Source organism: Perognathus longimembris, chromosome 7 (genome assembly GCF_023159225.1).
Source record: "Perognathus longimembris pacificus isolate PPM17 chromosome 7, ASM2315922v1, whole genome shotgun sequence".
NCBI classification, from domain to species: domain Eukaryota; kingdom Metazoa; phylum Chordata; class Mammalia; order Rodentia; family Heteromyidae; genus Perognathus; species Perognathus longimembris.
In genome coordinates this window covers 6,004,501-6,030,873 of record NC_063167.1, presented here as the reverse complement: position 1 = coordinate 6,030,873, position 26,373 = coordinate 6,004,501, and the positions used below count along the sequence as shown (strand labels likewise).

General features: G+C 44.9%; 1 protein-coding gene across 2 annotated transcripts; it reads right to left on the bottom strand.

The window, feature by feature from the left end:
* Window positions 1-229: 229 nt before the first annotated feature.
* Nmnat1 (nicotinamide nucleotide adenylyltransferase 1) lies at window positions 230-7,743 on the bottom strand. 2 transcript variants are annotated; one of them, XM_048350200.1, is made up of 5 exons: window positions 7,446-7,743; window positions 5,910-6,080; window positions 4,230-4,413; window positions 1,700-1,842; window positions 230-1,411 (listed from the first exon to the last, which is right to left on the bottom strand). In XM_048350200.1, exons 2-5 carry the CDS (start codon window positions 6,022-6,024, stop codon window positions 1,011-1,013), a joined length of 843 nt encoding a protein of 280 aa, XP_048206157.1. In that variant the 5' UTR covers window positions 6,025-6,080; window positions 7,446-7,743; the 3' UTR covers window positions 230-1,010. The 2 variants fall into 2 exon arrangements, with proteins under 2 accessions (XP_048206157.1, XP_048206158.1); XM_048350201.1 differs by lacking the exon at window positions 7,446-7,743 and adding an exon at window positions 6,738-6,788.
* Between the last annotated feature and the right edge of the window lie 18,630 nt (window positions 7,744-26,373).

Here is a 26,373-nt window from a genome sequence, read left to right as displayed (position 1 = left end):
AAAAAAGAGTATCATGGACTTTCCTGCCCAGGCTGGCTTCAAACTGCGATCCTCAGATCTCAGCCTCTTATCTCCAACTAACCACCATAAAACCAGAAGTGGCACTGTGGCTCAAAGTGGTAGAGTGCTAGTCCTGAGCTGAAGAGCTCAGGGACAGCGACCAGGCCCAGAGTTCAAGCCCCATGACCAACTGACAAAAATCGAAGGCTACTTTTTTAAATACTTTTTTTTCTTTTGTCCATCCTGGGTGAAGATGTCACAGCCTTAGGCCTGCATATAATCTCACTGCTCTTCATAACAGAAGTAGAATTCTAGGGTTTTTTTTTGTAATTATATTTTTATTATCTTTAAGCAGCTGTACAAAGGGTTATCATTCAACAAATCAGTTTATAAGTACAATGCATCTTGCTTGATGTCACTCCTTTCATCATTGTTTTGTTTTTTATTTGGGGTTTGGGTATACTGTGCAGGCTGGTCTCCAGTTCCTGAGCTTGTGACCCTTCATTTAAGTATCCAGAGTAGCTGGGACAACAGGCATGCATTTCTGAGCCTGGCTAAAGTTATACTTAGTTCAGACCTTGCAGTCTTGTGTAGTGGAGCCATCATGCCCTTTATCAATTGAGATTAGTTTCTATTAAGATTCATTCTGTTTAATGAGCTGCTAAAATTGATCACTGGAGTTAACAGTCTTACAAACTTTTCTGTCCAGGCTGGCTTTGAACCCCAATCCTCAGATCTCAGCCTCCTGCTTCGCTAAGATTATAGGCATGGGCAACCAGCGCCCGGTGATTTGTACATTCTTTGAGAGGGGAAAAAAAGTCTTAATAAAACCAATCATTTTAGTAACTTCAATCAGAAAAAAAGTCAAACCTCATTTAAATTTTCTATTGATGTTTATCACACTTTGAAGCTTTAGATAATGGAACAGGATCACATGTCTTCTCTGAGTTACTCCCCCAGATAATTTCAGACCTCCAAAAAAGCAGTCCCAACCTCCCTGCTGCAGGACGCTATGGCTTGGCTTCTGCAGTATTTCTCTGCAAAGGGGCCAAGACTGCCCCCACATTTCTGTCCTCACTCTCAGAGCTATACAAACTATGATTTTCAATGTATTCTTGGACAAGATCTGGGACCAGGTAGCGAATGCTCTGGCCCCTTCGGAGGGCTCTCCGGATCTTCGTGGACGAGATGTCGTTGGTGATCCACTCGTTTACCAGGTGGATGTTGCTTTGATGTTTCCACAGCACATCCAACTCATAGATGAATTTCTGAGCATCACTCCCAGCCCGAGTGATACAGATGAGGCCATAGTCTGCCACGATTTGCGTGATGTCCTCACTCTTCCACAAATTGGGCACCCCAAAGGATTCTAGTAAATCTGCCCCACACAGCAACTTCACCTTTGGCACACCTGGGAGAATCAAACAAGCTTTTCTACAAACCATCTGTGTTCAAATGAGCATGTGAGCGTGTGTGTTTGCATGCGTCTATGTGTTGGGAAAGAGGGTTTAATTTTCCAGGACACCTCAAAACTAAAGGAGAGAAGCAGTTGTGTTATGCCTTTCATTCTTCCTTCCTTCTTAGATAAAATCAGGCATCATTCCAGGTATGCACTGTGAAATCAACATAACTAAGCAGGACACTCAGCTTTTGAATCTGGGCGATTTGTAGCCCCTGAGTCTTGGTGCAACATACAAACCTTTTGGTGTTGGCTCTAGAGATTTCTTTTGACTAGAATTCTGTCTTTGTTCAGTCCACTTCCTCTTCCGCCCAGACCTTTCTAGCACAGGTGAGTTCCGTCGGTGATCACAATTGCTGGCCTCCAGCTTCTCCTGATGGTGTCTACAAAACCACAAAACAACAGCCAGTTCCTCTTTCTCACTTGCTCCACTATACTGTTCCCCCTGGACATGCCCAACAAGGGTCTGACCCAGTGATAAAGGCAGGACAATACTGAAAATGTCCCACCACCAGCCAGGATGGTCACTATGAGGAAAACCTGGCTGCCAACAGGTGGTGGCTGTTATTATTCTAAGGTATGTGTATGTCTCAAATAACAAGTGTTAACACTAGCAATCTATCTGTGTCATGCCCACACTAAATCCTTTGCAGGTGTTGTTTGATTCAATCTTCTCCACCTCCTGTATCACTTCTAGTATTATCCCCACGAATGGGGGGAAGATGGCTTAGAATTGCAACTCTACCTCTAGCAGAGTTCCTGCAATGCTGTAGGCATTCAATAATAATTTAATAGAGCTCATGTTTTCACTGTTGCAAAGCAGTGGTGTTGCTGCCACCTTTCTATCGGAATTGCTCATCCCCACTGAGAGGAGCTGCTCAATTTGCCCTCCTAGGTCTTTCAGCTGGATTACAGCAGAGCCAGGTTTGAACCCCAGCATTCTGGTCCAGAGCTCACATTGTGTGTGTGTGTGTGTATGTGTGTGTGCTGGTACTGAGGCTTGAACTCTGGGATTGAGTGAGAGATGAGATTGTCTCCTGAAAGACCTGGGGACAGAGGCCACTGTCACGCCCTGGCTATGGAGCCTGACTAGGAATCTCACAGAGCACGTGTGCAGCCAGGCCCCTCTCCCCGCCATCCAGTTCTGGGCCTGTGGTCCACAGCTACTTCCCAGCACAGAGGTGCAGCAGCGGCTCCGCCACCACTGGGGAGCAGGAGCGCCCACAGCCGCCGCAGTCCTCCCCAGCTGCTCTAACACTTATGCCTGAGCACCCAGACCCTCCCTGCAAACTACCCAGAGTGCTCGGTTTCCTCCTTGGCTGAAACTGCCAGGAACTGGCACTGGACAGGCAGTGTTTTCAGAATGCCCTGGAGATCATAGATAAAATTCCATGTTGCTTCTTCAACGACATCAGTTTCAAAGGTCTGACAAGGAGATCTGCAGAATCCTCTGTGCCATCCCAAAATGGCACATCAAGTTCAGGCCAGTGCCTGGGCAAGCATGGCCCAATGCTCGTCCTTAACCACCAGCCCCTTTCTGCAACCCCTAAACAACAGGCTTCCCTTCCCTTCCCTTTCCTTTTTTTCCTTCCCCTTCCCACCCCTCCCCTCCTCTTATTTATTTTGCCAGTCCTGGGGCTTGAACTCAGGGCCTGAGCACTGTCCCTGGCTTCTTTGTGCTCAATGCTAGCACCCTGTCACTTGAGCCACAGTGCCACTTCTGGCTTTTTCTATATATGTGGTGCTGGGGAATCGAACCCAGGGCATACGAGGCAAGCACTTTACCAGTAGGCCATATTCCCAGCTCTTTGTTCTTTTCTTTTCTTTTCTTTTCTTTTTTTTTTGGCCAGTCCTGGGGCTTGGACTCAGGGCCTGAGCACTGTCCCTGGCTTCTTTTTTTTGCTCAAGGCTAGCACTCTGCCACTTGAGCCACAGCGCCACTTCTGGCCATTTTCTGTATATGTGGTGCTGGGGAATCGAACCCAGGGCCTCATGTATATGAGGCAGGCACTCTTGCCACTAGGCCATATCCCCAGCCCTCTTTGTTTTTTTCTTTTTTGAGTTCCTAGGGTTTGTATTTGGGGCCTTGTGCTTGCTAGCCAGGCATTCTCTATCCCATTTTGCCCTCATTATTATTATTTTTTTGGCCGGTCATGGGGTTTGAACTCTGGGCCTGGGTGCTGTCCCTGAGCTCTTCAACTCAAGGCTAGTGCTCTACCACTTTGAATCACAGCACCACTTCTGGTTTTCTGATGGTTAATTGGAGATAAAGAGTCTCACGGACTTTCCTGCCCGGACTGGCTTTGAACCACGATCCTCAGATCTCAGCCTCCGAGTAGCTGGGATGACAAGCGTGCGCCATCTCATTGATTTTTTTAATGGAGTTTTGCTTTTTGCCCTGAGTGGTGATCCTTATTTACACTTCCCAGGTAGCTGGAAGCACAAGTGTGAACCATGCACAGCTGTGAGTTTCAATGACTTTTTTTTGCCTGGCCTGGTCTTGAACTTTGATCCTCCAGCTCTTAGCCTCTCAAGTAGAAAGGATTACAGGCATGAGCCACTGTACCTAGCTGTTTCCTGTACCTTCTACCAGAGCTATGGAAAGACTGCAAATGTGAACATCCATGCCACCCTGGAAGGAGAAAGCTCAGGAGCATCTGTGCTCAGCTGCTGCTCTCCGGGCCTGGGGCCCCTCCCACGGGAAGCTGGTGGCAGCTCTTTTCCCCCCCTCCCCCTCTAGAACTGACAAAGTGCCTTGTGCCATACCTACCTCAGCACTTTCACAGTCTCTACCCACTCCTTCTGAAGACTTTCCCACGTGTCCACTTCCACCCAGTTTGAATTCTTGGTGGCAAGTTCGGCCATGATGACCCGGTGGTGGGCAGGGATGAGTCCTTTCTTCTTGTACGCATCGCCAACAGGAGAAATTATTCCTTTGATAACTCTGTATTTTCCTGGACAGAGTTAAGAGTTGCTGTTAGTTATAACATATTACATTTTACGCACAGAAAATATTAGGATCAATACTGTTTTGTTGTTATTGTTGTTTTGTGCCAGTCCTGGGGCTTGGACTCAGGACCAGGGCTCTCTCCTTTATGATCTCAGATCTCAGCCTCCTGAGCAGCTAGAATTAGAGGTGTCAGTCATGAGCCTATACCCAACCTATTCTAGGTGTGTGTGTGTGTGTGTGTGTGTGTGTGTGTGAGTTGTGGGGCTTGAACTCACGGCCTGGACACTGTCCTTGAGCTTTTTTGCTCAAGGCTAGCATCCTACCATTTTGAGCCACAGTACCACTTCATAGACTTTCCTGCCTGGGTGGCTTCAAACCATGATCCTTAGATCTCAGCCTCCTGACTAGCCAGGATTACAAAGTAAGCCATGAGCATGGGCTAACTCTAGTTTTTAGTTGCCTTTCTTTTTTTTTTTTTTTTGCCAGTCCTGGGGCTTGGACTCAGGGCCTGAGCACTGTCCCTGGCTTCTTTTTGCTCAAGGCTAGCACTCTGCCACTTGAGCCACAGCGCCACTTCTGGCCTTTTCTATATATGTGGTGCTGAGGAATTGAACCCAGGACTTTATGCATATGAGGCAAGCACTCAACTCTGAGGCCATATTCCCAACCTGCTTTTTTTTTTTCCCTCTTAATATGGAAAGGAGTTACTTCGGTTGAACACAATTTTTTTAATAGCAGTTTTACAATGGCAGTTCATTTCTACATTTGCATACAATGTATCCTAGTCACTTTCCCTCCATCACTTTTCCTTACCCTTGTCCCATCTTCTTGAAAACAATTTTAACAGGTTTCATTGTTTCATTTTCACACATGCAAACAAATTACTTTGACCATATTCCTCTAGTACTTAAAAAAAATCTTCAAGTACTTACAGAAAGGGATTTCAATTCAACCAATTAGTTTATAAGTATAATACATTGTTCTCCATTAGCTTTCCAGTCCTCTAGTTGTTGTTTTGTGCCAGACCAAGAACTTGAACTCAGAGCCTGGGCACTGTCCCTGAGCTTTTGTGCTTAAGGTTGGCACTCTACCACTTGAGCCACAGTTCTCTACTTCTGGCTTTTGGGTAGTTCATTGGAGATAAGAGTCTCACGGAATTCCTGCCAGAGCTGGATTTGTTTTGTTTTGTTTTGTTTTGCCAGTCCTGGGGCTTGAACTCAGGGTCTGAGCACTGTCCCTGGCTTTTTGCTGGAGGCTAGCACTCTGCCACTTGAGCCACAGTGCCACTTCCAGCTTTTTCTATGTATGTGAGGCTGAGGAATCAAACCCAGGGCTTCATGTATACAAGGCAAGCACTCTTGCCACTAGGCCATATTTCCAGCCCCCGAGCTGGATTTGAACCTTCATCCTCAGCTCTGTCTCCTCAGTAGGATTACAGGAATAAGCCACCAGCACCAGCCAGTTCTCTAGTCTCAAGTTGCTTTTGGTTACTGTTCCTACCTGTTCCGTTCAGGAAGTCCCTGGCCAGCTCAAACAACCTGAGGTGCATGTTGGTGATTGGATTAAAGGAGCCACAGGCGAGGAGAACCACGTCGGTCTTCTCAGATTTGTCCATGGTGAGAAGTTGAAGTTGCTGATCTAAATGGAAAGTTCTGACACCTCCCTTGCTGTCTATAAAGCAAAAGAAGTTCAGTTACAGATATTCGGATGTCCTTCCTTTGTTCTCCTTCCAAACTAGCCAGATAAAACTTGTCTGGCTTCAATGCTTATGCTAGATATACTACAAAAAGGGCCTCACTTCTCCAACCCCCCTTCCCAATGTAAAATTGTACTTTCTACCAGAAAGAGATAGAATCTCTATCCTTTGTGACTCTCTTTGCACAAAAGACATAACAGAAATGACACTGCTGGATCTGAGCCTAGCTCTAACAGGCTGTTACAACAGTATTTTCTATTGCTGTAGCAAGAGAGCCAAGACTAGTTTTTTGTTGTTGTTTGCTTGCTTATTATATTGATACTGGGACTTGAATTCATAGCCTTATGTCCTTGTTGAGCATTTTTGTTCAAGGCTGGTACTCTGCCACTTGAGCTGTGGCTCAAGTGTGTGAGCTACTGCCTCTCAGTTTAGATACTTTTTAAAGTAAAGGGATTTTGGAGGGCTAAGCCTGGTGGTGCTGGCACCCTAGTGATGACACTGTTGGCTTCATAACAACATAGCAGAAAGGAAAATGGCCATGAGCAAGAGGGGGTCAAGTGCCTGGAATGGACTTACTAGGTAACAACCTGCTCTCTTAACTAACTCATGTGCTGGGCATTGGTGGGGCACACCTGTAAAGCTACCTACTGGGGAGGCTGAGATCTGAGGAACATGGTTCAAAGCCAGCCAGGGCAGGAAGTCTATGAGACTCTTATCTCCAATGAACCACCAGAAAACCAGAAGTGACTCTGTGGCTCAAATGGTACAGTGGTAGACTTGAGCAAAAAGAACTCAGGGATAGTGCCCAGGCCCTGAGTTCAAACCCCATGACCAAAACAACAACAATAATAACAACAAAAAAATCTAACTCATTTGGGCACCAGTGGTGGCTCATACCTGTAATTATAGCTACTCAGGAAAGGCTGAGATTTGAGGATCACGGTTTGACGCCAACTGGGCAGACAGGAAAAGTCCATGAGACTCTTATCTCCAATTAACCAGCCAAAATCCAGAAATGGAAGTATGGCTTAAATGGCAGAGTACCAGCCTTGAGTGAAAAAGCCAACTAAGAATGGAGGCTCTGAATTCAAGCTCCAGTACCAACATTAAAAAAGAAAGAACTATGGGGCTGGGAATGTGGCTTAGTGGTAGAATGCTTGCCTACCATGCATGAAGCCCTGGGTTCGATTCCTCAGCACCACATAAACAGAACAGTCTGGAAGTGGCACTGTGGCTCAAGTGGCAGAGTGCTAGCTTTGAGCAAAAAGAAGCCAGGGCCAGTGCTCAGGGCCCTGAGTTCAAGCCCCAGAACTGGCAAAAAAAAGAAAGAACTAACTCACCTCAAGAGCCTTCCAGCCCTAGTTACTCTCCAGAAGGTCACACGTCTCAAAGGTCACCACTGGAGATCAAGCTTCCAGAACAGAACCTTCCAGCACACCCAAACCATAGCAGATGCTTTGCTCCCATCTGCTCTCTTTGGACTCCTGCCTCTGCCATGAAAACAAGTCCAAGTTAGCCCGCTAAAGGATGACAGATTACGGGGAAGAGAGTGGTATCCCAGCTGACATCTAGCCAACCACCCCATATGTGACTGTAGCCCCCAGGCCAGCAGAACACTACCAACCTGCTGAGCCACAGCAAAGCCAGGCAAAACAAGCCGAGATGGAGCACAACAAGGCTCACCTCACACCAGTTGACCCTGACTTAAAAGCAAGAATGAATGTGGATTGATGACTGGCCATAGTTCACTGACACATTTGCCAAATACACATCTATACAACCCGTCAGCATTTTGTTTTGGCTGGGTATGGTGGTACATGTCTGTAATTCCAACATTCAGGAAGCTGAGACAGGAGGATCTCAAGTTCAAGACTAGCCTGGGCCACACAAGCAGAACCTATCTCCAAACAAACAAACAAACAAACAAACATCATTTCTGCCTCTTGCCAACATGTTCACAGTATCATTTAGTACTGAACAGTAGCCTATAATTTACAAATTCTTTGTTATATTAGTTATCTATCTTTCTTTCCTAATGAAAATAGAATACATTTGATTTAAAAACTTGGGACCTGAGATCAGGTATGGTGTACGTGCCTGTAATTCCAGTTCTCAGAAGGCTGAGGCAGAAGATCTGAAGTTCAATGCCAAGCTGGGCTACACAGTAGCTTTTCTCAGAATAACAAAACTAAGGTCTTAGGCTATAGTTCAGTGGTAGAGGCTTTCCTAGCATGTGCTAAGTCTTGGCATCCAGCCTCAACATCAGAAAAAAAAAATTTAAAAATTGTGAGGGCTGGGGATATATAGCTCCATAGTAGAATTGTTTAGTATACATGAGGCCCTAGGTTTTCTGGGTTTTTTTTTGTTGTTGTTGTTTGTTTTTTCCAGTCCTGGGGCTTGAACTCAAGGCAAGCCTGGGCACTGTCCCTGAGTTTCTTTTGCTCAAGGCTAGCACTCTACCAGTTGAGCCACAGAGCCACTTCCTGCTTTTTCCGTGTATGTGGTGCTGAGGAATTGAAGTCAGGGAGGGGCTGGGGGCCTAGTTCAAGTTGCCAGTGCTTGTCTTGCAAGTGTGAAGCCGAGTTAAGTCCTTAGGACAGACAGAAACATAAAGGCCAGGGGGGCTGGGACTGTGGCTTAGTGATAGAGTGCTTGCCTAGCATGCATGAAACCCTGTGCTCGATTCCTGAAGTGGCGCTGTGGCTCAAGTGGTAGAGCACTAGTCTTGAGCAAAAAGAAGCTCAGGGACAGTGCCCCGTCCCCGAGTTCAGTCCCCAGGACTGGCAAAAAAAAAAAAAAAAAAGGAATAAAGGCCAAAGAGCCTGGAAATCTGATGTCCAAAGCACCAAAACAGTTTATTTTATTAGTTCTCAGAGAGATGACTGATTTCCTTTCTTTGGGGGAGGGGTAGTACTAGAGTTTTGAACCCAGGGCTTCACCTTAGCTAGGCAGGTGCTCTACCACTTGAGCTATTCTACCAATTCCCTCTCCTGGTTTTTGTTTTGTTCTGTTTTGTTTTCAGTCATGGAGATTGAACTCAGGGTCTAGGTACTGTCCCTGAGCTCATTTTGCTCAAGGCTAGTGCTCTACCACTTCAAGCTATGGCTGCATTTATGGCTTTTTTTTTTTTTTTTTTTAGTTAATTGGAAGTAAGAATCTCACAGACTTTCCTGCCTGGACTGGCTTTGAATTGCAGTCCTCAGCTCTCAGCCTCCCGAGTAGCTGGGATTACAGGCATGAGCCACCAGTGACTGGCTCCATGTAGGTTATCTTTGAGGTAGAGACTCACTTTATACCTGGACCAGCCTAGACTGCAATCATATTTGACTGCGATCCTAACTGTACTTCCCTTTGTTGTGGGATGACACACACACTTTCCATCAGGCCCGGCCATTGATGAAGTCGTCTCGCAAATTTTTATGCTCTAGCTGGCTTCAGACCCCAATCCTCAGGCTGGGAATGTGGCCTAGTGGCAAGACTGCTTGCTTCGTATACATGAAGCCCTGGGTTCGATTCCTCAGCACCACATATATAGAAAAGGCCAGAAGTGGCACTGTGGCTCAAGTGGTAGAGTGCTAGCCTTGAGCAAAAAGAAGCCAGGGACAGTGCTCAGGCCCTGAGTTCAAGCCCCAAGACTGGCAAAACAAACAAACAAACAAAAAACCAAACCAATCCTCTGATGTCTACCTCACAAGTAGCTAAGATTACAAGCTTAAGCCACTGTGCCTAGATCTTAGTTCTAGTTCTAATTTTTTGTTTGTTTCTTTGATAGGGTCTCCTATTTTTTTCTCAGAGCTGGCCATGGACTGAGACCCTTCTTCTACCTATGCCTTCTGCATATCTGGGATTACAGATGCTCACTACCATGCCCAGCTGGATTAGCTGAGATGGAGTCTCACTTGTGCCTGGCTCAGGTAACCGTAAACCACAGCCCTCCCGATTTCCTCCAAGTAGTAGAGATTGCAAGGCATGAGTCTCTGAATGTGACGCTAAGTCACATTACTTGGTTATGTAAGCTCGAGCTTAATTATCCAACTCTAAGTTTAGTTTCTCATCTGTGAAATGGGAACAGGGATAGGTCCAATCTCAGTTGTTCTGAGTTTTTTCCTTTTGGGTTGTGCTGGGGACCAAACCCAGAGGTCTTGTTCACTCTCACCAAGTACGCTAACTGAAGAGCCAGACTTTGAAGTCAGGCCCCACTTTACCACGTGAACCCCACTTTACCACGTGAACCTGAGATAAGCAGGCCCTGTGAGCAAACCCAGGACAAGCTTATTAGGGCCCAGCTGGTCAAGAACTCTAACCGCTGGGAATGCTTAACTCTGACTGCCCCCAGAATGCCTCGAGCCCTGTGCCTTGAGCCCTGAGTCAATCAGATTTGTACCCGTGTCCTAATCTTGCTTGCTTGAACACCTGATTGTTGTAACTTTGTTTTTTGCCTTTATAAGCCCTGTGTAATCACAGCTCGGGGCTTCCTCCTAACCTCCGCTGTGTCGGTGGGTAGGACAAGGCCTGAGTTGCAGCTCGCCTGAATAAAGCCTTGCTTTTGCATTTTGGAACATCTGAGTCTCGGTGGCCTTCTTGGTGGTCTTCTCGCGACTTGGCATAACACTAACCACTCAACTACACCCAGGCCCCAACCAGTAATTTTGAGGATAATATATGGCAAAGTGTTAGGATACAGAGTAGTTGCTGTGGATTGGCTCAAAGGGGAAATACAGACATGAAGCAAGGAGAGCCTAGAATTGAACAGTCAGCGGGAATAGAAACAAGCTGTATTTGAAGTCATCTCCAAACAAGACATGGTATACCTGTTATGCCAGCTACTTGACAGTGCATGAGTGTGAGACCAGCTTGGGCAACATAGTAAGAGCCAATCTTAAAAAAAGAAACCACACACATGCACGCACACACCAAAACAAGGCAGTGAAATTCCCAGTGGGAGGGATCACGAGGACACATGACATTAAGGATGAGTTAAAGGGTTGGATCCATAGCTTAACAGTAAGAGTACCTATCTAGGACCTGAGTTCAAACCCTAGTATCAGAGAAAAAAAGGAAAAAAAGAAAGATGGAGAAGCTAGGTCAGGATTTAAATGGTCCACTTCAGTCAGCATCCTCAGGATGTCCCAGGGTCCAACCCTCCTCCCAGCCCCACCCCATCTCCTTCTCATAGAAACGTGTGACCTCAGAGGGTGGTAGTGAACCTAAGAGCCCCGGCTCTGGAGCATGCGCTCTGCTCTCCAGGATTGCTGTGGAGGAACCGGAGTCAGCTGGTACCAGGTGCTGTGCCCAGGGAGAGTGGGGTGAAAGAAAGATGTGTGTGAGGCCTCATGAGAGCTACCTGTGGTCCTGGAACAAAGAGCTCCAGCCCCTCGCTGAGCTCAGGTTTCCCATCATCCCTAGAGGATGGGAGGGGAGGGCAGAGCTGATCTCCCAGCATAAAGGATGCTGTCTTTGTCCCTCGTCACCTTCATGACCTGTCTCAAATATCCAGTTTTATTAATTCACTGAGATGAATTGGGTTACAGTGGGCTCCTGCCACAGTGGCCTCTCCTGCCGCGGCAGATGACAAATGGGTGCAGAGGCGGCTGGAAGCTCTCACAGAACTGTCCTGGACCCTCCTTGCCCCACTCCAGGGGTTCTGGGTCGAGAGGAGTCACCATGATTCACTTCTGTCTGGCTCACATAGCCTATCGCTTGCACTGCCAGCTGCCAAGGTCACAGCATCGGAGGCTGTAAGTGTCCCTCCCCCCGGCTGGGTCGAAAAGGAGTCCATTTCCTCTTGAGGCACTCTTCGGGTGTAACTAAAATTTACTTCCAATTTTTAAATATCTGAGCTTCACAGATTTTAAAAACCACTGTGATGTAAATTTTAATGTAACTTTTTTTTGCCAGTCTTGGGCTTGAACTCAAGGCCTGAGCACTGTCCCTGGCTTCCTTTGCTCAAGGCTAGCACTACCACTTGAGCCACAGCACCACTTCCAGCTTTTTCTGTGGTGCTGTGGTGCTGAGGAATCGAACCCAGGGATTCATGTATACGAGGCAAGCACTCTTGCTATTAGGCCATATTCCCAGCCCAATGTAACATTTTTTTTAAAAGATGAATTGCAATCACTGAACTTTTTCAAAGAGAATAGTAGTTATTTGCTCTCCTTGTCACATTTCCGGATGCTTGGTATAAACCTATGTTGTTAAATAACGGTTACTGATACTGGTGCTGGTGGTTCCCACTGGTAGTCCTAGCTACTTAGGAAGCTGAGATCTGAGGATCGCAGTTCAAAGCCAGCCCAGGTAGGAGAGTCTGTGAGATTATTACCTCCAATTAACTACCAAAATGCCATAAGTGGAGCTGTGGCTCAAGTGGTAGAGTGCTACCTTTGAGTGAAAAAGCTCAGGGACAACGCCAAGCCCCAAGTTCAAGTCCCAGTATCAGCACACACCCACATACATACATATACATACACAAATAATGTGACTGAGCTGACCACTCAGAATGTAGACCCCCAAAAGTTGCTACTTCTTTCAAAATAGTTACTTTAAATGTACCCATTTCTTGTTCCAACAATGCTAGATTGCTTTAACTACTCTTAGAAGTGTACTCTGAAGTTGAATCTTCTTTTGAGTACCTTCATTTTTGTTTTGGAGGGTAGATTAGTTTCCTACAATCTGAAGTCATTCAGTGATAAACTCTACTAGTAATATAAACAACCAAAGAGGGTAGAGTTTGTGGTGAAGAAAAGAGAAAAGCTATTATTTCATAAAGGACAATTTACAAGTCACTTAAAACCTTCAGAGTCTAGGCTTCCTCATTTCCAAATGAGGGCGTAAGGCAGAGGGTGCATGCCTGTAGCCCCCATTTCTTGGGAGAGGAGGAAGGAAAGAGGGAAGAAAGGAGAAAAGGGAATGGGGACTATTGTCCTTAACTCCTAGAATCCTGTAAATACTAAGTATATAGTGCATAAAAATATGTGATGCTCTTATTCCAATATAAATGCTCATAACTCTTGTATTTTTTTATTTTTTTTTTTGCCAGTCCTGGGGCTTGGGCTCAGGGCCTGAGCACTGTCCCTGGCTTCTTTTTGCTCAAGGTTAGAGCTCTGCACTTGAGCCACAGCGCCACTTCTGGCCGTTTTCTCTATATGTGGTGCTGGAGAATCAAACCCAGGGCTTCATGTATGTGAGGCAAGCGCCCTTGCCACTAGGCCATATTCCCAGCTAACTCTTGTATTTTTTTTATTTTTTTTTTGGCCAGTCCTGGGCCTTGGACTCAGGGCCTGAGCACTGTCCCTGGCTTCTTCCCGCTCAAGGCTAGCACTCTGCCACCTGAGCCACAGTGCCCCTTCTGGCCGTTTTCCATATATGTGGTGCTGGGGAATCGAACCGAGAGCTTCATATGTAGGAGGCAAGCACTCTTGCCACTAGGCCATATTCCCAGCCCCAACTCTTGTATTTTTGTCTTTCCTATTTTCTACCTACTTTTACTTTCTCTGTTAATAACTTTTTTCGCTTTTTTGGTCAGTCATGGGGTTTGAACTCAGGGACTGGGTGCTGCCTCCGAGCTCTTTTTGCTTAAGGCTAGAACTCTACCACTTTCAGCCATAGCTCCACTTCTAGTTTTGGTGCGGTTAATTAGAGATTTTCCTGCCTGGGCTGGCTTTGAACTGTGAACCTCAGATCTCAGCTTCCTGAGTAGCTAGGATTACAGTCATGAGCTAGTAACCCAGCTAGTAACTTAATGTATTTGTCAATTCTTCTATAGCACTAACTTAGATATGGCAAAGGAACCAATGTTCTAAAGATTCCTTAGAGACCACTTTTGGCAATGCCTGCTCTGCAGTAGGAGTTTAATAAATGGTGTAGTCGTGAAACCCTTATTTCCAATTAACCATTCAAAAACCGGAAGTGGCTCTGTGGCTCAAGTGGTGGAGCACTAGTCTTGAGCACAAAGAAGCTCAGGGACAGTGCCCAGGCCCTGAGTTCAAGCCTCAGGACCATAATTAAATAAATAAATGCTGGAATAAATGGTACTATTAATCTTATTAAAGTATTATTAGCTATAATCTTATTCTAATGGGATGAACCTGAACTCATCTTGGCTACATTTAGAGTTTTATCATAAAACAGAACTGCAATCTCAGTAGATAAGGCAAGTATAACTCGCTGTGTTCTGTGCAGCCAGGTGACAGTGCTCTTCCTTGGGGTCGTGACTTTGCTTCTCCAGTTCTATGTTCTGCTACGGTAAGTTGTTTTCTCTGGATGAGGGGCAGTATTGGGAACTGAACTTAGGACCTCAGACTTGCTAAGCAGGGCTCTACCACGGGAGCCATGCCTCCAGCCCTGAAGTAGCTCTTACAGGCAGGCAGCAGCCAGCATGCAGTTCTTCCCTGTGGAAGCAGTGTAGACGCCCTCTGTGACCGCCAGTACATCTTTAACAACAGCCTGTCCCATTGTCTCTGCCCTTACTGTCAATGGCAGTCACTAGTTCCCTTCTTTGAAAAGTCAACAATCTCAATACAGTGAGGATGGTGAAGATGTGAGCGGACAGAATCTGTTTTGATCCACACTTTCAGTATAAGAAACCAGTCGTGGAGACAAACAATAAGAGCACCAATGCCTCAAATAGTGGATCTCCGAGGGGACATTCCCAAGGGTCTAGCATTAGCTAATGACTGCAGGGCAACAAAGGCATACTCACCTAGAATATGATTTGATCTTCTTTCTGATTTGATGCCAGAAACAGCCAGGTAGTTAATGACACTGTGAGCAAAGGAAGCAAATACAACTTGACCATTTAGAGAAAAAAAACTGCAGTTCTAAACCTTTGAAATCTGAAACATATGAGGATTAAAAATCCACTTAAAAGCTGGGCACTGCTGTCTCACACCTGTAATCCTAGCTACTCAGGAGTATGACATCTGAGGATTGCAGTTCCAAGTCAGCCCAGGCAGAAAAATCTGTAAGTCTCCATCCCTAATTAACTGCCAAAATAGAAGTGGTGCAGTGGCTCAACATGCTGGAGCAAAAGAGCTCAGGGGGAGCACCCAGACCCTGAGTTCAAGCCCCACAACCAGCCCAAAACAAACAAACAAAAATAGAATTCAGGGGCTGGGAATATGGCCTAGTAGTAGAGAGCTTGCCTCCTATACATGAAGCCCTGGGTTCAATTCCCCAGCACCACATATATAGAAAATGGCCAGAAGTGGCTCTCTGGCTCAAGTGGCAGAGTGCTAGCCTTGAGCAAAAGGAAGCCAGGGACAGTGCTCAGGTCCGGAGTCCAAGGCCCAGGACTGCCAAAAAAAAAAAATAGAATTCACTTAAGGGCCCCCTAGCTACGCAGTAGGGTAGGATCTGCGAATCATGGTTCAAAGCCAGCTCAGGCAGGAAAGTCTGCAAGACTCTTATCTCTATTACTCACTAAAAAGCTGAAAGTGGAGCTGTGGCTCAAGTAGTAGAGAGCCAGCATTGAGCTATCAGGGGCTAAGATGGAGGACTGTGGTTCAAAGCAGGAAAGTCCAAAGACTCGTATCTCCAATTAACTACTGAAAAGCAAGAAGTGGAGCTGTGGCTCAAGTGGTAGAGCACTAGCCTTGAGTAAAAAGCTGAGGTACAGAGTCTAGGTTCTGAGTTTAAGCTCCAGGAATGGCACATACAAGTGAGCAACACACACACAAGCACACACATGCACATACACATACACACATCCCATTAAATGATAGGAAAGAAGGGGGGGCTGATTATAATTAGTCTTAACTCAATCCAACCAGGTTCCATTATAAGAGATTTGTGGTTTTTACCCCAGGTCAGAATTTCCACAAAGTACCCCTTTTTGCCCACTTATCAATAGAATGAACTAGAAAAACAGATTTGTTTAACAATTTTGATTATTAATGCCTTATTACTAATTTTCCCAATAGAAGTTGCAAAGAGCCAAAGAGAATTTAGCATCAAAATTAGGATTAGAATTTAAAGATGGTGGCTTCTGGTATAGTACTTGTTCAGTGGATTTCTCATAATCAGTAATGAACTACAATATTAAGAATATTGATTTATAGACCAAGGTCATCTCGCTACTGCAGTCAACCTCTCCTGATCAACCTGGTTGGCAATATCGTATTGACCTTCTTCACATTTGGTAAGTGTGACGTTGTCTGTCAAGTACCCAGTAAGTATTACAACTTGCTACACTGCTGGAACACTTAAAATGGTTAAGAGATGGCTTCTGCTCTTCTGTCAGATTGGACCCCAAAGGTGAGGGGTAACAACTCACTGTTTGTTTGTTTGTTTGCCTGTCCTGGGGCTTGGACTCAGGGCCTGAGCACTGTCCCTGGCTTCTTTTTTTGCTCAAGGCTAGCACTCTACTACTTGAGCCACAGCGCCACTTCTGGCCGTTTTCTGTATATGTGGTGCTGGGGAATCGAACCCAGGGCTTCATGTATACAAGGCAAGCACTCTTGCCACTAGGCTATATTCCCAGCCCCGCAACTCACTTTTAAAATACAGATAAAAAGCTGGGTATTAGTGGCTCACACCTATAATCCTAGCTACTCAGGAGGCTGAGATCTAAGGATCATGACTCAAAGCCAGCTTAGGCAGGAGAGTCTGTAAGACTATTCTTTCCAATTACCTAGAAGACTGGAAGTGGTGCTGAGGTTCGAAGTGGTAAAGTGCTAGCCTTGAGCAAGAAATAGCTTAGGGACAACACCTAGCCGCTGAGTTCAAGCCCCACAATAGTAAAAAATAAAATAAAATATAGGGCTGGGAATGTGGCTTAGCGGTAGAGTGCTTGCCTAGCATGCATAAAGCCCTGGATTCGATTCCTCAGCACCACATAAACTGAAAAAGCTAGAAGTGGCGCTGTGGCTCAAGAGGTAGAGTGCTAGTCTTGAGCAAAAAGAAGCCAGGGACAGCGCTCAGGCCCTGAGCCCCAAACCCCCAGGACTGGCAAAATAAATAAATAATTAAAATAAAATAAAATATAGATGAAGCCGGCACTGGTGGTTTACTCCTCTAATCCTAGCCACCCAGGAAGCTGAGATCTAAGGATCCCAATTCAAAGCCAGATTGAGCAGAAAAGTCCATGAGACTCTTATCTCAAATTGACCACCAGAAAGCCTCAAGTAAAGGTGTGGCTCGTGTGGTAGAGCACCAGCCTTGAGTGAAAATGCCAAGCAAGAGCTCAGAGCCCTGAGTTCAGGCTCCAGGACAGGCAAACACATGCAAAAAATACAGATGAAGTGTGTTTTAAAAATATTTCTTTGTGGGCTGGGGATATGGCCTAGTGGCAAGAATGCTTGCCTCGTATACATGAGGCCCTGGGTTCAATTCCCCAGCACCACATATACAGAAAACGGCCAGAAGTGGCACTGTGGCTCAAGTGGCAGAGTGCTAGCCTTGAGTAAAAAGAAGCCAGGGACAGTGCTCAGGCCCTGAGTCCAAGGCCCAGGACTGGCCAAAAAATATATATATATATATATTTCTTTGTAATTTGTACCATAGCAATTATTTGATTAAGATTACATCTTTTCTCTGGTTTAGTATCTGTAAAAACCGTCAGAAGGCAGTATTGCTTATTACAAGTTTGTAGATGAATAATAAAGATTATTCTGGTGAAAAAATAAAATATTTCTTTGTACTTTCTATAGTTGTCCTACAATTTGAATATGAAGCCTGCTTAAGTTAAATGCAAATGCTTTGTGTCACAAAATTATTCATAGTATTAAATTACCAGCTTGAGTTATTCATACAATAAATTATTATTGGTCAGAAGATGATACTAGCTACAAAAACTGGGCTGCCCACAAATTATGCCAGCCAGACCTGATGGCTTACACCATAATTCCAGCGATTCAGAATGCAGAGATAAGAGCCAGGGGCCAGTGGCTCACACCTGTAACCCTACCTACTCTGGAGGCTGAGATAGGAGATTATGGTTTGAAGCCATCCCAGGCAGAAAAGTCCCCATGAAACTTTTATCTCCAATTAAACCACTCAAAAAACTGGAAGTGGCACTGTGTCACAAAGTGGTAGAGCACTAGCTTTGGGCAAAAGAATTCAGGGACAGCACCCAGGCACTGAGTTCAAGCACTAAGACTAACAACAACAAAAAAAAGGCAAAGGTAGGAAGGATTATAGTTCCGGGTCAGGTAAAAAGTTAACAAGACTTTATTCTCAGCAAATAAGCTTAGAATGCGGGTTTGTGCCTGTCATTTCCAGCTACATGGGAGGTAAGTAGGAGGATCAATCTGAGGCTACTTGCCCCAAACTTCAAGACCCCATCTGAAAAATAACTAAAGCAAAAAGAGCTGAGGGCATGGCTCAGGTGGTAGAGTACCCCGAGTTCAAACCCTACTACCACCACCACAAAAAAGACAGAAAGAAAAGAAATGTGACTCCTGGTTTAAACAAAAATGATGTTTAGAGGTGGGGCCTAGTTCAGTAACATATGCAAGGCCCTGGTAGAGTGTTTGCCTAGCAAGCATGAAGCCCTGGGTTTAATTCTTTAGCACTAGATAAACAGAAAAGGCTGGAAGTGGTGCTGTGGCTCAAGAGGTAGAGTGCTAGCCTTGAGCAAAAGGAAGCCAGGGACAATGCTCAGGCCCTGAGTCCAAGCCCAGGACTAGCAAAAAATTATTATAAGTAGTTATTAAATGCCTTAGACACTTCTATAGGCTGAAGAGAGTCTTGCAGCTTCACTAGAGGTAACATAGTGTAATGAGGAAGAACATGGGTTTAGTGATTGGTATCACTCTGCAAACAAACTTCTCTGAACCGCTCATCATTTATAAAATAAGGATAAGATAGAAATGCTTGCATCCCATTTATGATTGCCAGCATTGCTAATACACACACATGCTGCATCAAAGAAAAACAGTCTGGCTAGGTTTTTGAGTATTTATGTTCCACAATAAAAAGCAAAGAAACAGATTACATTTAGGATTCCCCTCAAGAACATGTGGCACATGGTGGTTCATGCCTGCAATCCCAGCACTTGGAAGGCTGAGGTAAGGAGGACTAAGAGAGTGAGGCAAGTCTACTCTCCACAGTGAGGCCTGTCTCAAACAAAAGAAAGAGCAAAAGCATACGTTTCTAGGCTGGTTGAAGGTACTAAGCCAGTGCTGTTCCTTGCCCCCTCAGGACTCGCCGTGCTGCTGACTCAGCTGGAGCCAGTCCCGCGGGCACTGAAAGGGATGCTTTGCGTGCTGGGCGTGGGGTCCTTCGGAGGAGGAGTGTGCACCGTGGGGTTTACGGTTTTGGCATCAGACTGTGTATGTTTCTACCTACTGAAGATTTATAGGCCCCGCTTAACCTGAAAGCTTGACTATAAACATTACACCATTAGTCTTCAAGATTTATTATCTACTTACCCTAAATACAGAGATAAGCAGAAACAGAATTCCTAATGGGATGCATGTCACAGTTAAAACACTACTCTAATGAAAGTTAAAACATTCTACAAACATCTAGGGGTTGCTGGGCACGGGTGGCTCACACCTGTAAATCTCAGGAGGGTGAGATTTGATGATCACATTTTGAAGCCAGCCCAGGCAGAAAAGTCCCCATGAAACTCTTATCTCCAATGAACCACTCAAAAGTCAGAAGTGGCACTGTAGCTCAAAGTGGTAGAGCGCTAGCCTTTAGCAAAAGAGCTCAGGGACAGAGCCCAGGTCCTAAGTGAAGTCCCACAACCAAAAGAAAAAAGCGGAGGGTTAGCTCAGTGATAGAATTGTGCTTACCATGCTCAGGGCTCTGGGTTTGATCCCACAAAACAATTTCACAGCAGATTTTTTTTTTCTATCTGTGGACGAGTTCCACTTCACTAAAATTTTATCTTTTCTCACGTGTGTGGTCCTGAGCACCAAATCCAAAGTCCTGTGTATACTAGGCAAGTGCTCCACGACTGAACCACATTCCTAGGCCTACCATTTATTTGTTTATACCAGCACTAGGGCTTGGACTTAGGGAATGCTACTGTCCCTAGCTTCTTTTCTTTTTTCACTCAAGGGGTAGCACTCTACTACCTGAGTCACACCTTTACTTGTAGCGTTTGAGTAGTTGAGAGGAGATGAGAATCTCACAGACTTTTCTACCTGGGCTGTCTTTGAACTGCAATCCTCAGATATTAGCTTTTTAGTAGCTAGAATTACAGGCATAAGCCAACACACCTGGAAAAAATGTTTAAAAGTAGATATTAATCAACTGTGGAACTGTTAGTTGGGTCTAGAACATTAAGCAGTATGCCTTTTTTTGGTGTGTCGGTTGTGAGGCTTGAACTCTGGGCCTGGGTGCTGTGCCTGAGCTCTTCAGCTCAAGGCTAGTGCTCTACTACTTTAAGCCACAACACCACTTCTGGTTTTCTGGTAGTTAATTGGAGATTAGAGTCTCATGGACTTTCCTGCTCTGCTGCCTTTGAACTGAGATCCTCAGATCTCAGCATCCTGAGTAGCTAGGATTACAGGTGTGAGCCACTGGCCCCCGACTATTTGTTTCTTCATTGTACGTGATCTCAGTGCCTAGTGCTCTGCCTCAACTTTTTCAACTTTGAACTGTGATCCTCACAACTCAGTCTCCTGAGTAATTAGGATTACAGGTGTGAGCCTGGGGTGGCTTGCACCTGTAATCTTAGCTACTCAGGAGGCTGAGATACAAAGATCATGTTTCCAAACCTGCCTGAGTGGAAAAGTCCAAGAGACTCGTATCTCCAGTTAATCCACAAAAATCTAGATGTGCAGAAGTAGCTCATCATAGAGCTATCAACATAGAGTGAAAAAGCCAAGCCAAAGGGTGAGGGCCTCAGTTCAAGCCACAGTAAAAAGATAAATTGTTCCTCATGGTACTTTTTTCTTCTTGATTTTAGGAAAAATCCACCCCTGAACTTTACTATTTGTCTGTGCTCTTGTCAGTGGGCAGCCTAGTGTCCACAGGTAAGCAAAGCCTAACTTGTCTGTCCTTGTCAGATCACACTACCCCTTCCTTCAAGGGAAGTAACCACTGGACCACAAAAGTCATGATACGGAGTAAGGAAAGGGAAGACTCCAGGTGGGACATTAAAAAAAACAAACACCATCTCTCATGAGTTCATTTATTCAATGAGGTCCCATTCTCTACCCTGCAGTGCTTTTCTCAGGCATGGGGCTCATCTGGCTGTCCAGGGTGAGAAGGAGAGATGCTAACCCAACAATCTGAAGTTTGCACTTGGTTCCTGATGCTCTGCTGCCTCAAATACACACCTGAGCAGGCTGAGACTGTTCAAGCATCACCGCAACCTGTGGACAAGCATGACCGTCTCCTAGGCTATCACCTAAACATCACAGAAACATGCGAAGACAACAACCATTGGAAGCAAGTTGTTTTAAGTCTTAATAAGCCATGGAGAAAAAGAGACCAGCCCACCAAAATCAAGGACTGCTGTCCCAGTTAAATTCATCTCTGTGTGTGTGTGTGATGCTGAAATTATTAGTCAATACTTTCAAGACTGTAATACTGCTAAATCTTTAATTCTAAATTTTAACCCAATGAAGTTCATAGTATTAGTTACTTTTGCAGGCTCCCCTCCCTCATTTTCTCCTGCTTTCCCTTCCCTACCTTCTCTCAAGTTGTAAAGTTCATGTCCAACACAGTGTCTAGTGAGTATTGCTATTGTATTGGTTCACCCTTTGCCCTACTATTTCTGTGAATGGTTCCCCTTCCCTTCCCCAAATCAGATAAACTTATATACAAGACAAAGGGTATCAAAATCGAAGACAGTGACCACAAAGAATAAATGAGGAGAAATAACTAAAAACAGTACACTAAAAAACAAACAAGATTCTTGTTTCCATATCTTGGAGTTCACTTCACTTAGCATCATTTTATGTGGTCATGTGTATGTAGCTATTGAGCTATTGTGATCCTCTGCTAGGACTATCCTAGTCTTATACTAATGATTACAAATGAGGGAAACCATGGAGTCTATATGTTTCTTTGGGTCTGGTTTACTTCACCTAATATGATTTTTTTCAAGTCTTTCCATTTCCTTACAATGACAATACGCTTCAGAATATTACCACCTGCCCTTTCTTGGCTTGGAAGGATATTTTTCACAAAATTAAGGGCAAGAAACAGTGGGAAGGGGCTGGGGATATGGCCCTGAGTCCAAGCCCCAGGACTGGCAAAAAAAAACCAAACAAAAAACCCCAAAATACAATGTATTTGTAAAAGAGCAATTCCAGGGGCTGGGGATATGGCCTAGTGGCAAGAGTGCCTGCCTCGTATACATGAGGCCCTGGGTTCGATTCCCCAGCACCACATATACAGAAAACGGCCAGAAGTGGCACTGTGGCTCAAGTGGCAGAGTGCTAGCCTTGAGCAAAAGGAAGCCAGGGACAGTGCTCAGGCCCTGAGTCCAAGCCCCAGGACTGGCCAAAAAAAAAAAGAAACAGTGGGAAGATCACTCCATGCAAATAACACAGAACTTCTTTGCATCAACTGAGCTGCACAGTGAGCACAAGAGAAATTAAGTTCTCTCTCTGAAATGTGATTTTTTGTTTATTTGTTTTGTTTTTGTTGCCAGTCCTGGGGCATGGACTCAGGGCCTGAGCACTGTCCCTGGCTTCTTTTTTTTTGCTCAAGGCTAGCACTCTACCTTTTGAGCCACTATGCCACTTCTGGCTTTTTCTGTATATGTGGTGCTGAGGAATGGAACCCAGGGCTTCATGTATACGAGGCGAGCCCTTTACTACTAGGCCATACTCCCAGCCCCATGAAATGTGCTTTTTTAAATTTATTATTTTTACCACGTTTGGTCAAAACCACTTGTAATATATTCACGAATAAGGGCTGTGAATATGGCCTAGTGGTAGAGTGCTTATCTCGTATGCATGAAACCCTGGGTTCAATTCCTCAGCACCACATATATAGAAAAAGCTAGAAGTGGCGCTGTGGCTCAAGTGGGTGAGCAAAAAGAAGCCAGGGACAGTGCTCAGGCCCTGAGTTCGAGCCCCAGGACTGGCAATACACACACACACACACACACACACACACACACACATCCACGAATAAGATGGCTTATTGTATACACCATAAGATTCCAGTTATATGAACTTTTAAACGTATAACTTAATCTATAAACAAAAGACAGATCAGTAGTTGCCTGTGATGAGCTGGGGGTGGTAAGTGGTAAATTGGTAAGAGTAGAAAGTTTCAGGGTTCTGGCTTACAGAATCCTCATTTTCTTTGTTCCTGTTAGATGGTAATAGATGTACTCATTCTTTTTAGGTGGGCCTGATCCATATATATTTTTTAAAATTATTTTTTACTACAGTAATCATGATAGTCATAACAGCAATATTCATTGAATTCTTCTGACATATAAGAAGCAATCTCTAAACTTGATGCTGTCACACCTGTAATCCTACCTACTCAAGAGACTGAGCTCTGAGGATTGTGGTTCAAAGCCAGCCCAGGCAGGAAAGTCCATGAAATCCATATCACCAATTAAGCACACAGACACAAAAGTGGAAGTAGAGCTGTTGCTCAAGTGGTAGAGCACTAGCCTTAAGCAAAAGAAAGATCAGGGACAGCACCCAGGCCCTGAGTTCAAGCCACAGGACATACACACATACATACACACACAGAGCGCAATCTCTAAACTTTCATGGAATCCTTGTGATACAGCCAATGATTATCACACACAGCCCTTTATACAGACAAGAAAACACAAGCTTAGAGAGGTTAACTTGCTCAGAATCTCAAGGATGCTAGAATAACATCCTTTTTTTCTTTTTCTTTTTTTTTTTTTGGCTGTCCTGGACCTTGGACTCAGGGCCTGAGCACTGTCCCTGGGTTCTTTTTGAGCAAGTCTAGCACTCTGTCACTTGAGCCACAGCGCCACTTCTGGCCATTTTCCATATATGTGGTGCTGGGGAATCGAACCCAGGGCTTCATGCATATGAGGCAAGCACTCTTGCCACTAGACTATATTCCCAGCCCCTAGAATAACATCCTTGATCCTAGAAATGTATGCTTTCCTCTATTATACAAGATAGGTGCAACAATGGTACAAAGAATCTGCTGGTAGACATTTAAAAGAAGTTCAATTGTGGGTATAGGTCAATTGTAGAACATTAGCTTCATATGCAAGAGGCCCTGGGTTCAATCCCCAGCACTTAAAGGTTCAAGTGTTCACAGTATGAGTCACTCAGGTTTCATCTGCCTCAGCACTTTCCCTATCTTAGCTCTGTGCCAAGTCCAGGATGAAATGTCCTAAACTCCTTCAGCTGTCAAGTAGCATTTATCTGGTTTCCCAGTTATGATTCTCAGTTCTGAAGTTACTTTCCTTAGTCTTGTCTCCAGTGACTACCAACTTAACATACCATTCTTCATTCTCCAATTTCTTTTCTGCCTCCCATCTGAAGGCTTGAGTTCTATTTTTGTTTTATAAATGGAACCCATACCAACTACTTCTTCTACTTATGTCCTATGAATATGTTATCATCATACATTAACTCAAAACAAGAACCCAAAGGCATATAAGAACACCCTTGGGCCTGGGAATGTGGCTTAGCGGTAGAGTGCTTACCTAGCATGCATGAAGACCAGGGTTCGATTCCTCAGCACCACATAAACAGAAAAGGCCAGAAGTGATTCTGTAGCTCAAGTGGTAGAGCAAAAGGAAGCCAAGGACAGTGCTCAGGTCCTGAGTTCAAGCCCCAGAAGTGGCAAAACAACAACACAACAAACACCCTCAGCACAGAACTTCAGAATCAAATTGTTACTGAAAAAGAGCAGGCAGGTACATTGCACAAATGGCAAGGCTTTTCCTTTACAATTTCTAAAATTACACACATTAAACCATCATGTCTGAAAAGAATAGTACACCATCATCACCAAAACTAAGAGAAGTACACTGTGAGCAACTACTTGCTTATCAAATTCTCCTAAGTGGATAAAAAGCATGTATATATTCTCATTTCTAGGATTTTGCTGTTTGTACGAATCCTACTTGTCACTGTGGAGGTAGAACAAGGATTTTCATGGGAAGAAGAAATGGACAGGCCAGGCATCGTGGCTCATAGCCTGTAATCCTAGCTACTCTGAGGATCCCAGTTCTAAAGTCCAGGAAGAAAGTCACCAAAAAGTCAGAAGTGGCGCTGTGGCGAAAGTGGCAGAGCACCACTCTTGAGTGAAAAAGCTAAGGAACAGAGCCAAGGCCCTGGGTTCAAGCCTCAATATGGGTGCATGGGTGCAGGCACACGCACACTCACACACATGAGTAGAAGGATAAGGGGGAGGGCACATTCCATAGATGGTTGACAGAGTGACCAGACATGCTTTACTTAGTAGTAGGTAAGAGGTTAAAAATTAGGGCTCCAGGGGATATGGGCTAGTGGCAAGAGTGCCTGCCTCCGATACATGAGGCCCTGGGTTCGATTCCCCAGCACCACATATACAGAAAACAACCAGAAGCGGCGCTGTGGCTCAAGTGGCAGAGTGCTAGCCTTGAGCGGGAAGAAGCCAGGGACAGTGCTCAGGCCCTGAGTCCAAGGCCCAGGACTGGCAAAAAAAAAAAAAAAAAAAAAAAAAAAAATAGGGCTCCAGAACCTGTTCAGCTCCTTTGCTTTTCTCCTGGTACTTGGACCTGAACTCAGGTCCTGGGCACCGTTCCCCAGCTTTTTCATTGAAAGCTGGTGGCTCTACCACTTGAACCACAGCCGCACTTCTGGCTTTTTGCTGGTTATTTGAGATAAGGTCTCACCAACTTTCCTGCCCTTGATGGCTTCAAATTATGATCCTCAGATGATAGTTCATAGATCAGAGTAGCTAGGATTACAGGTGGGGGCCACAGGCAACTGGCATATCCCACTACTCTTTACTGCAGGGACAAAACTGTCTAGGCATAGGGTGGTACCATAGGTTCATCCCCAAAGACAAACTGGTCACTGATCCATATCTTATATGAGGAAAAAAAGTCGTGAAACATGAGGAAGAGACCTTACAAATGTCATTGTCAGACCACCCAAACTACTCCAGCAACCCAATAAAATGCCCAAGTAGATTTGTTTTTATGGCACTAGAGATCAGGGCCTCATGCATCACAGGGAAGTGCTCTACCACTGAGCTTTATTCCATCCCAAAGTTTGTTTCTTGTCAGAATCTATTAATCAGTCTGCTTAGCCACCCTTGCTCCTTCTCAATTTAAACTTTTTTTTTTTGGCCAGTCCTGGGCCTTGAACTCAGGGCCTGAGCACTGTCCCTGGCTTCTTTTTTTTTTTTGGCCAGTCCTGGGCC

Bases quoted from the DNA above. Each gene is read 5' to 3' on its own strand.
- Nmnat1 (XM_048350200.1), bottom strand. From the start codon at position 6,024: ATGGACAAATCTGAGAAGACCGACGTGGTTCTCCTCGCCTGTGGCTCC. The intron at 4,414-5,909 runs GTAGGAACAGTA...AACTCTGTCCAG, and splicing joins GGACTTCCTGAACGGAACAG to GAAAATACAGAGTTATCAAA. The intron at 1,843-4,229 runs GTAGGTATGGCA...GTGGTTTTGTAG, and splicing joins GAGACTGTGAAAGTGCTGAG to ACACCATCAGGAGAAGCTGG.